Source organism: Lithobates pipiens, unplaced genomic scaffold, assembly GCF_037356315.1.
Source record: "Lithobates pipiens isolate NorthernLeopardFrog02 unplaced genomic scaffold, aLitPip1_a1.2 Scaffold_1, whole genome shotgun sequence".
NCBI lineage: Eukaryota > Metazoa > Chordata > Amphibia > Anura > Ranidae > Lithobates > Lithobates pipiens.
Window position 1 is genome coordinate 173,215,984 of NW_027507685.1, and position 12,283 is coordinate 173,228,266.

The following is a 12,283-nucleotide window of genomic DNA, read 5'->3' on the forward strand; positions in this document are numbered from 1 at the left end:
AAAGGTCTCAAGTGTGAATGGAGAGCAGATGTGTTAAATTTGGTGTTATCGCTCTCACTCTCTCACACTGGTCACTGGAAGTTCAACATGGCACCTCATGGCAAAGAACTCTCTGAGGATCTAAAAAAAAGGCACTGGGGAGCTACATTTGATTTCATTGAGGGAACCATGAATGCCAACATGTACTGTGACATACTGAAACAGAGCATGATCCCCTTCCTTCCGAGACTGGACTGCAGTGCAGTATTCCAACATGATAAGGTCCCCAAACACACCTCTAAGACGACCACTGCCTTATTAAAGAAGCTGAGGGTAAAGGTGGACTAGCCAAGCATGTCTCCAGACCTAAACCCTATTTCCCAAAGACAACCTCTAGATATGACGCTGAACATGTGCACTCAACTTCTTTGGTCGACCATGGCGAGGAATGTTCTGAGAGGAACCTGTCCTGTTATGCTGCAGCTCAATTTCAGGGTCTTGGCAATCTTCTTATAGCCTTGGCCATCTTTATCTAGAGCAACAATTCTTTTTTCACATCCTCAGAGAGTTCTTTGCCATGAGGTGCTATGTTGAAGTGCCCAGTATGAGTGAGAGCGATAACACCAAATTTAACATACCTGCTCTCCATTCACACCTGAGACCTTGTAACAGAAACGAGTCACATGACACTGGGGAGGGAAAATTGCTAATTCGGCCCAATTTGGACATTTTCAGTACACTCACTACTTTACACTGTAGCAAAGTGTTATTTCTTCAGTGTTGTCACATAAAAAAATATAATAAAATATTTACAAAACTGTGAGGGGTGTACTCACTTTTGTGACATACTATATAGAGCCTCATGCATATGACAAGTCCATTTATCTTAACTCTCCATACACAGAAAAATAATCTGTTTGGACAATGGACTCATCTCTTGGGCAGCCAATATTTAGTCCATGTTGGTTGGTCTTGTACCGCAGGCCATACCATGGTAATTAATAGTGTGCATTACGTTTTTTAGATAGATAGAACCTTTAGACAAATGGCCTTCCTTTTTTGTATAGCCACATGTACATCTTTGTTTCTTAAACTATATATTATGGGGTTAAGTGTTGGAATGCAAGCTGTATACAGCACTGCCAAAATTTTGTCTTCTTCTACTGAGTAGGCTGACTTTGGTTTGATATACATTCTAAGGATGACAGCTAGGAATATAGTGATCACTGTAAGGTGGGATGAACAGGTTGAAAAGGCCTTGCGCTTCCCCTCGTATGAACGTATCTTTAATATATTGTAAATAACAAAGACATAGGTTACTAAGATAAAGACCAATGGAACAAAACCAAAGATAGATCCTGACACTAGAACAGCCATTTGTGCTTCTTGAGTGCTGCCTGTGGGTAGCTTTAGAAGAGTTTCCAGGTCACAAAATAAATGATTAATTGTATTGTGTGTGATGAATGAGCAGCGAGAAATCAACCCGATCAGCAATAGAGATTCCAAAAAACCAAATCCCCATGATATTAAAGCAAGCTGAAGGGATATCCTTGAATTCATTAAATAAGAATACCGTAATGGACAGCAGATGGCCACACATCGGTCATATGCCATGACTGCAAGGAGAAACTTCTCAGCTACAGCACATATGACAAAGAATAGAAGTTGAGTGAAGCATCCTAAATATGTGATGGACCGATTCCCAGTCAAGCATATGTCCAGTAGTTTGGGCATGACAGTTGATATAAGGGTAATATCAAGGATGGATAAGTTGCACAAGAAAAAATACATGGGAGTGTGGAGATTGGAGCTGGAGGATATAACAACAATAATGGTTAGATTACCAATTAAAGCCATTAGGTAGACCAGGAGAAATACCACAAACAGGATGGAATGAAGATGTGGCCACTCATAGAACCCCAGGATAATGAATTCTGATGGTAATGTTGTATTTACTTCCATTTATTCTTTCTCTGTCATTGAAAACACAACATTTAACACAACTAGTAATAGTATTAGCATTAAAATATGTAGAGATGGGTGCTGTAGATGTATCTCTTAATGTTATAATTAGTATTATGTGTATGTACAAATGAGCAGAGTGATTTTGCGAAAACAGAAATCACAGCAGAATTGACAAATTTCACATTCAAGTTTAGTCATAATTTCACTAATTTTGAAGTTCTGATAAGTAAAGGCATTGTCAAAACCATGTGGCTTTGTTGAACAAATCATTAGAATTATATTTAGAGTTCCTCTTTTTGTCAATATCTAACATTGTGTTCCCAGCTAATGAGGGGCCAATTGTTGGAACAAGAACAGGCCTAAGGGTCTAAGCATAAGAATCAATTTAAAGCCTGCTGTCCCTTTGTAAACCACCAATTTAGCCCCACCTCATTGATTCTAAGACAAAACTCCCAATTTTGCCTATTACTGTTAATATTATTAACTGGGAAACTGAATGGACTAATCTTGCCCATGTTGGGAAATTAGGCTGAGATATTTAGGCTATGCAACAAAAAGGCACTCGCATATATAAGGGTTCGTCAAAAAGTTTACACACCTTTTTTAACTCTATTAAATATAAAAAAGCTTTTTGAAGAACCCTCATACATATCTCTCAGGGGGAAATTCAGGTTGGTGCTTTAAGAGCAATTGCCATAGGATATCCCCATGCATAAATCTGTATTCTTTACAGGAAGCAAAAGGGCTATAAATTCTCTCTTGTATATTTAGTCCAATGTAAGATGCAAAAGAAAACCTCACAGGAGTTTTCTCTGCTTCACCCACTCTTTTTTATTCAATCCACATATTTCAGAGTAGATTAAAAACAGCTGAATTCCATGCACCCAACAATCATTCCATTTGCTATCTGTGAGATTTATCAAGGTAATTGGGTAGCCACAACCTGGATTAGCACCACCTTATATATAAAAAAACTATTAAAGTGATTGTAAACAATCACCTTGTTAAACAACCCATTAAGTTTAAAAGAGAAATGAAAGGCAAAACATTTTTGTATAGATATAATAAACATTATAAATACCCTTTTCCCTTTATTATAAGTGATCACATTCCCTCTGTTCTCAGCTTCATAAGAGCTGGAGGAGGAGAAGAAACAGCACTCTGAGCTTCCCAGTGAATGACGGGGGCGCATCAGGAACAAGTCTGATTATTGGAGGAGAGCCCACTGAGTTCCCAGCACATCTGGAGAACTGACCATGCTATGCTCTCTTGATTAGTGTGGTCAGTTTTTAATATGAAAGCAAAGGCATAAACACCAGGGATTTCACACCAAGGAAGCAATACAAAGAGAACAGGACCCTTTTTCAAATAAGTACATGGTACAGCAGGCGCATATCAGGAATATGAAGTGTTGGGGTTAACAAATGCTTTAATTATTCATCCCATCCAGGTGAGGTAATTCTTAAGTTGGTATTAAACACCACTTGCTCTCTTGTACCTACAGTTAAGCTTATAATAAACAGCGGAGTGGTGTCATCATGGCTTGACCATTCCAATGGCCGAAGCTCATGAATGTGGTAGGAAGACCGGGTGAAGATGGAAACCCTGTCATTGGTGACAGTGCACTGCTGGATGATTTTGTTTTAAGGTAAGCCTTTTATAATGTGTTAATATGCAATGAATACTAGCACAGTTTGATAATGTTTTTTTTTTCTTTTGTGGGGAAAATTTACTACTGCTTTAAACCCTTTCCATAAGCAACAACTTTTAAATATTTTATACAAAAATAATCAAGCAATGTAAGGGTCACCATACATGACACAATCCATTTCTACAATCTCTGCACTATCAACTACAGATTCAATACCGAGCATACATAATAATATGGTAGAGAATAACTTATATACAGAGAACCAGCATGGGTTCCTGAAAGACAAGCTGGGGTTTATTAAGGTAATTTCATTCAAAATGAAAAGGCAAGTTTACATCTGGATGTTGGAAATATCATTGATTTTATATCTTTAGACTTTGCAAGAACATTTGATACTGATACAGAAGCTGAGGATACAACAACCCTGGCAAACTGACTATGTATAGTGAAATAATGGTTTAAAGTGGAATTAAACTAAAAAAGTGAAGATTTACTATAATATAGGCAACATCTAGAAAGGGTAATGTGCTTTAGCATACTTTGAAAAATCTAGGTGAATTGTAAATTTGGAAGTGAATTTTTCCTTTCGCTTAGTGAATTTAAGGAACAATTATTTTTTTCAAAGAATACCCAATCACATGAAAGGAAATTTTTTTGATTCATAAAGTGCTTTGTTTATAAACCTTATCTTCACTACAGTGAATTAATTTCAAATATGCAAAAGAGTGTGTTGTAGAATAACTGTATAACAAGGGAACAAGCATGGGCTCCTAAACAATGGATTTAAGTGTAACTGAACCTTAACCACTTGCCGACTGGCTCACGCCAATATACATCAGCAAAGTGGCACGGGTGCGCAAAACAACGTACGCGTACGTTGCTGCGTCATCCATGTCCGCCGGTGGCCCACGTTCGTTGCACGGAGAGGCAGAATGGGGAGATGCAAAACAAGAAATTTCCCTGTTCTGCTTAGCAACATGACAGGGATCTACTGCTCCCAGTGATCGGGAGCAGTTATCTCTGTCATGTTCTAGTGAGCCCATCCCCCTTACGGTTAGAACATGCTGAGGGAACACACTTAACCACTTTATCGCCCCCTAGTGTTTAACCCCTTCCCTGTCAGTGACATTTACACAGTAATCAGTGAATTTTCATAGCATTGATCACTGTATAAATGCCAATGGTCACAATATAGTGTCAAAAGAGTCCGATCTGTCCACTGCAATGGTCGCAGTCATCATAAAAATCGCAAATCGCTGCAATTACTAATAAGAAAAATTACTAATAAAAATCAATATACGCTTATTGCGATTTTTTTTTACCAAAAATATGTAGAAGAATACATACTGGCCTAAACTGTGGAAGAAATTTGTTTTTTTATATATTTTTTGGGAATATTTATTATAGCAAAAAGTAAAAAAAAATTTTGTTTATATCGCAAACAATTAAAACCGCAGAGGTGATCAAATACCACCAAAAGAAAGCTCTATTTGTAGGAAAAATGGATGTCAATTTTGTTCGGGTACAACGTTGCATGGCTGCGCAATTGTCAGTTAAAGTTCTGTATCACAAAAAAGGGCTTGGTCAGGAAGGGGGTAAATCCTTCTGGGGCTGAAGTGGTTAAAAGTGAAAATCTACTGAAAAATTTAACCTTTCTCTAAAATTCCTCCTTAAAAATATCACTGCACATTCTCTGCCTAGGCATTTCTGTGCCTATAACTCTATATCTTTACAGTAAGATTGTCTTCCCCATAGCTCTGACTTGGTGGTTGTGGGGGGTCTGTGGGTGTGGGGCATATCAGAATCTGAAAGCCCCTATAAAAATAAGGTGACTAGATACCAGACCTCTGGCCTATGTAAATGAGTAATGGTTACCTCTACTGTACGCAGTCACAAAAGAAGTGTAACCTAGTAATTAAGACACCCAAACGAGTCCTTTAAAAAATAAAACCCCCACACAAAGTCCCTTAAATTCATCATCAATTACAATGTCTACCCACCAACTCACCAAAAATTGGAAACATGACAGACTTGGCGCACACAACCAATTCTCATTATACCATTCACTGAATCGCAGCTCCCTGAGGTGTCATAAGCTATATATTCAAAAAATAAATAAAATACAAATAATAAATAATACAAATAAATAAATAATAATAAATAATAAAATAATGAATACAATTCAAAACAATAACAACAACATATAAAGCCAATCACAATTCTCCCTTGAGATACATTGCCAATCTTATCTCCAAATATATCCCAAACCGTCTTCTCCTCTCCTCCCAAGACCTTCTGCTCTCAGGCTCCCTTGCCTCCTCCTCCCATGCTCATCTCCAGAGCCTCTCCCATCCTCTGGAACTCACTACCTCAATCTGTTCGGTTATCCGTTTTCTGTCCACTTTTAGGCGATCCCTGAAAACTCATCTCTTCAAGGAGGCCTATCCTGCCTGCAGCTAACAACCAAATCTTCTCCTCCCTTCATCAGTTCATCCCTCACAGTCCCTACCTTTTTTTTCACCAGCCCCTCCCTCTTAGATTGAAAGCTTGCAGGAGCAGGGCTCCTCTAACCCTCTTGTTTAGAATTGTACTGTTGGTGTAGTGTCTTCCGACATTGTAAAGCGCTGTGCAATCTGTTGGCACTATATAAATCATGTATAATAATAAAGGGATAAAGATAGTAGTGATCTCATTGACAAAATATGGCCATGACAAATGCTATTGCCCAAATTATTGTCAGTGACCATATTTGGGCAGTGATATCCCTGCTATCTGCCTGTTTAATTGGTCAAGGATTCCTGGCCATGTAAGGCTTTGTGACCGAGATTGCATTGAGAAGCGGTCATTTACAGAATTACAGCTTCTACTGTATTTATGATGTTCAGTTCCTGTCAAAAAGGGGCTGCAATGGCAAAAGTTCCAATGTTGATCTGAGAGGCCAAACAGCCAAAGTTCAGTCCGAGCCCAGGCTTGGACCAAACCACTGATTCATCCCTAATAATGACTATTCCTTTGCCCTATACCTTGCCTTTCTGGGTAAAGCTTCTACAGTTTAGGTCCCCTTTCAAATGGAAATAATTGTGAGTGAAAAATGTTCAGAATAGGTTAAAGTTCATGGTGATGTACCACAAGAATCAATACTGAGCCCAGTTCTTTCCATTGCTTTTATCAAGAACCTGATAGAATAGAAAGTAATGTACCCATTAGGGGTTATTTACGAAAGGCAAATCCACTTGAAAGTGCAGTCGATCTAAATCTAAGGGGTAGATCTGAAATGAATGGAAGCTCTGCTGAATTGCTGCTGATTAGCAAAGTGGAGTTTCCTTTAGTGAATAATCCCCATTGTGTGCTTATCATAAATGATATGAAACATGAATAAAATTCACCAGAAATGTAACAATATTAAAGAATGACATTACAAAAAAAAGTTGTCAAGCTGAAGAGGGAAAAAAGCGAAAAAAAAATGGTAGAGGAAGGAACCCTAATAGCAACACTGATAAAGGTTTGTTAAGTGACATGACAACTTTATTAAAATAAACACTATACACAAACAGAATGACTAAATATAGCATTATTTTATCACTGTGAGGCTTAAAAACTTTTTTTTATTTGACCCCATTTAAGGTCAAATTTGCTAATAAATTTTTGTATATTTTTCAGTCTAGCTAAATGCTACCTGTTGTTAACTATTTAGATGTTCTCTGATTAGGGGAACTGACTTTTACTATTTGTGCAGTCTTTACTTCTGTTTACTGAAGTGAATAAAATAAAAATGCTCGTAATCTGAGATTATCTCTGTTTGCAAATACATTATAGGTAGATAGAATGAACGAACGAACGAACGAACGAACGAACGATAGATAGATAGATAGATAGATAGATAGATAGATAGATAGATAGAACAATATCAAAGTGCATGTAAACATGCTGAAATGCTCTAGAAGGCACATTGTTCTATTTAAAATTAAGATTGTTCAAGTTTTAAAATAAAAAAGAGGAAAAAAACACTTGATTCCATTGAAAATGCATCAGAAACGCATCTGGAACACTGAAATTGTGGTGCTAACATGCCCTTAATGTATGCATACGTAGATAGTTTACTTAGCTGCGATTATGTATGCATAGACAGTTAATGTACAGATAGATAGACTGACTCACCTTTTTAAAACTGGGAGCCTGTACCAGTCTTTAATATTATTATTTTTAGCATTACCTTTTTGAAATAAACTTTCAAGTGGTTTCATTTGCATGAAAATTGCTATAGCATTTTTTATATAAAGAATATACAGTATATATATAACTACCACTGTCCACTAAAACACTTACACTTAAAGTGAAAATGATGAATCAAATGTTCAATGAGTAAAGCAGTTCCTATTTTCCAGACAGCTGCTTTGAACTACAATGGCCTGTGTTTATATACTAATGCCTTATATCCTCTGGGACAGCCCTTTTTATCTATAGACATACTGTATACTGTAACAGTGTAACATAATTAGTCTGACAACATTGTTAAGCACACTTGCCTTGATTGATGCTTTCTTTATTCAATGTGTAATAAATCCTAATGAACTTATCGCTCACACCAGTCAGTATAATAAAGCACCACTAGATCTAAACATAGAGTTATAATCAACTAGTTAAAGTAACATTAAACCTTTGTTTTTTTTAAATCTAAAATAAAAACATGTTATACTTACCTGCCCTTGTACAATGGTTTTGCACAGAGCAGCCCCGATTCTCCTTTTCTACATCTATTAACACAGACCGGGTGACTCAGCCCCGACCCGGCCACAGCATTTGGTTGACAGCAGCAGGAGCCAATGACTGCTGCTGCTATCAATCTGCCCAGGAAGGAGTGAGACAGCTGCTCTCATGCACATCGCTGGATCGGATCGAGAGTAAGAATAGGGGGGGGGGGGGGGGAGCTCCTGCAGCACAGAAGTTTTTTTTTACCTAGAATGCATTAGGGTAAAAAACCTTGAGGCTTTGGAACCACTTTAATTTAAAAGATGATTTTCATGAGTAACTAAATAAACATTTTGGGAGAAAATCATAACACGCAACCTGAAACTGAAAATGTAAACTAAAATTAATAGTTCAAATATCCATAGTATACTAGTATTTGGGTTTGGTGGCATTGCATATGGGTCATACACCCAGCAAACTGAAATATTGGTGCAGTGCCTCTTCAGAAGACAATGCTGAGAATCCAAGTTTTCTAGGGGTCTCTACTGATCGGTTACTCTGACTTGCACTGGATACAGGAAAAAGAAGAGCAGAAGCAAAAAATAGAGTAGAAATAGAGAAAAAGAAGGAGGCTAATCAACTGGTCCCACCAGGAAGCCGTAATTGAAAAGCCCTAATGGTAAGCACAAGAAAGGTGGCAGTTTAGGAGAAGTAGACAAATTGATCCAGGTATACCATAATTCAAGGAATTTCAGGTAACGTTCATGGAGACAAGCGACAGACTTATCCATTCTCATGATGTGGTTTTGCACCATTATCCACTCTGACAGTGGGAGGTGTGATCCGTTTCCAATGCCTGGGAATTAGCACTTGGGTGGCTACAATAGAAAATAGAGCATACCCTTTTTGGTCTTAGCATTGGGCCCAGGAATAATTAAGAGAGGGGCAAACTCTGAGGTTCTAGGCCAGGTTTCAGCAGTAATAAGGTAACAGAGCTGGAAGATGTAGCGCCAAAAGGGTCGGATATGGAAAGTCCACCACAGATGGCAGAGAGTGGCACTTGGTGCATCACATTGTCAGCACAAGTCAGGGGTTGATAGTATCATTTTATGCAGCAAAGCCAGATGTCTGTACCACCTGGTCAAAAGTTTTAAATTCCTCTTTTGAGTTTGGGTGGCTATACTGGATTTAAAGGTTAAAAAAAAAAGGATTTATCCAGTCCTTGCCAGAGACAGAATGTCCAGTTCTCTCTCCCAATCCTGGGTGTAGAATGGGTGACTTGGAAAAGTCCCTGAAAGAAGAATGTTATAGAGCTGAAAATAGCATGCGGTCAGTCGGAGTCCTCAAAAGGTTTCAGGTCTCTATAGAGTCATCCAAACCCTGCAGATTTACTCTACAAAATGGAAAATTTGTAGATAATGAAGCTATCTTCCTTGGAGTGGTATCTGGGGTTAAGATTTCACTAACGGATTTAAAGCTGCACAGTTTTTAATATCCACTGCGACTGTCGACTGACATCACAGAGCCAGTCCCCGCTAGGGCAAGATCGCGACAATGGAGTCGGGATCTGCCCACATGCCTGGACCGGCACCCAGCTCAGCCTCACAGCGAGCTGCTGAGAGCCTGAGCCAGCCGCTCCTGCCTTCTCCACAGCTCAGCCCTCCAGTGAGTGATTCTGCATCCTGCTAGGTAAGTATGATTATTTTAAAAAAACATACATTTCTTTCATCAGGTGCACTGTCACTGCTGACAGGGCTTCCATCTTCCCCCCAGGTTTGTGGGCTATGGCTGTATGAGTGGCCAGGGCCACGATTATGTCACTTGGCTCTGGCACAGCATGCCAGACCTTCAGAGCGCATGCACCGGCTGAATCCAGCATGAATATTTCGTAAACACCACAAGTTTAGGAGATATTCACTGTACCTACAGGTACGTTTTTTACCTTAATGCTGAGAATGAAATAAGGTAAAAAAAAAACACCTTTAGCCTTTACAACCACTTTAAATTCAAAAGTGTTGAAGATTTAATAATATGCTTGCACATGCTGTATTTATGAAGCAGTTAATTTAGCATTTGGCAAACATTCATTGCTAGTGAATCTTCCTGGTGCATGTATTTTAGAATACAGTGACTGCTTCATCCAAATGAATGTTTGATGAAAGTCATGAAAGTCAGATTCATTGCTTTTTTAGCTGTATATATACTGCATAAACACACACACACACACATATATATAAAGGCCAGGATGGTGGCCTGAATTTATGGGAGGAGCCCGGGTGTATGTATTCAGCCAACTCACCTGCATCCCTTGGTGTTTCCGGTGTATGATTCATTACGTCACTAGGCCGACTCTTCCCAGCTCACTTTGTGGTTCGTGAGTCTGTGTGTTCAATTCTCCAAGTGTTGCGGCTCTTCCGTTCGGGGTCATCATTCATTGTTTTACCTGTCTCGCAGACTTAAACTCATTTGTAGTTTTGCAAAACTTCGAGAGGTGTTGTCGGTTTGTTGTCCAACATTACTCGGCACAGGCTTCGTTGATTCGCAGTTGAGTTGGCATGTTCCATTCTCATTTTTCAAACATATGATTACAACATACGACTAGCATGGTCAATAGTTCCTCCCCACACACACTGCTTTGTTTATTTTCTGCCCCCTCATGAGTTATTTTGCAGCACGCTATTGCAACTAGTCTACCAGAGGCACACACTCATGGCCACTCATTTGCATGTCTGTCTTTTCTCTCTTAAGGTAATTTGAGTTCAGCTTGATCCATCCATGTTCCAGACTGACAGCGAGAATCTCGCCTCCATCCCTCTGGCACCCTCCAGGGGTTCAGAGCACGGCAGTACTCAGTCTCTGAGGGATTGGAGGCTTTGCTGTCTACGACTACCATTGACCATTTGCAGCAAAAGCAGCAGTCATACTCTCTCAGTTCCAGGTCTGCGCCAATTGGGGCATTGTGGACACTTTACTCTTCTGCCACCACTTGGTGGGCTTACATTCCCCCTCTCTGCTCCATCTCCCAATCCTCCACACATATGGTATATTGGTGTTCCAACACACATTCCACACTTTCCCTGACCCTCCCCTCCACCTCCAGTGCTGCCCAGGACATGCCTTCTGCCACTCAGCATTCTGAGGTAGACAAATTGAGGCGGCCTGTCCAGTTGCTTAAGAGCAAGTTCTCCAACAAACTCTGCTTGATTTATGATATGTCCACACCTCAAGCGTTCTTCCTCAAGTACGCATCTGTGACCTAGCCATACAGTGCATCATTAGCATAGGCATGGGTGCAGGGCTGTCCAAGGTGGACATTTCAGATGCCTTCAAGCTATTGACTATTGAGCTGTCCTTGTGGCAATGGCATGGCATCAAGTGGAAAGGCGCATACTATTTTGCCACCAAACTAACATTCGGCTCAAAGAACAGTCCATGGATTTTGGACACATTCACACAATCTCTCACCTGGATTTTTTCCCACCAAACGCAGTGCCAGGAAGTCATCCATTACCTTAATGAATTCTTGCTGCTCGCCCTCAGATTTGAACAAGTTAAGGGTAGTATTTGGAAACCTGTATGTGGCCATCACAGAGCATAAAGTGGAAGGTCCGGCTCAGTCCATCACCTTTCAGGCATCAGTTTAGACACCTGCTCCATGCAGGCCAGCTTACCTCCAGACAAGTTGTCCCGAAACAGATCGGTCATTCATGCCTTCACCCTTTCACAAGTTTGTAATAAACAACTACAGTCCTTGTTAGGCATGCTTAACTTCGCAATGAGGTTTATTCCTCAGGGGCATTACTTCATCTCACCACTCTTGGTTTCCCTTTTACAGGCACAGGACCCTGACCAGATCCTTAGATTGGACCAAGCAGCAATCGCTGATCTGGCCATGTGGGACGAGTTCCTAGAAACTGGAATGGTGTGTCCATGTCTTATCCAGGTAGCATCTGCCTCATCACCTCATGTAGTGATGGACGCAGTGGTCTTCATTTGCTT

The 12,283-nt window shown here is 39.7% G+C and overlaps 1 protein-coding gene across 1 annotated transcript; it reads right to left on the reverse strand.

The window, feature by feature from the left end:
- Positions 1–681: 681 nt before the first annotated feature.
- On the reverse strand, positions 682–1,946 carry LOC143988533 (olfactory receptor 9G19-like). The gene has a single exon (XM_077488188.1). It carries the CDS (start codon positions 1,939–1,941, stop codon positions 1,000–1,002), a length of 942 nt encoding a protein of 313 aa, XP_077344314.1. The 5' UTR covers positions 1,942–1,946; the 3' UTR covers positions 682–999.
- Positions 1,947–12,283: the final 10,337 nt, after the last annotated feature.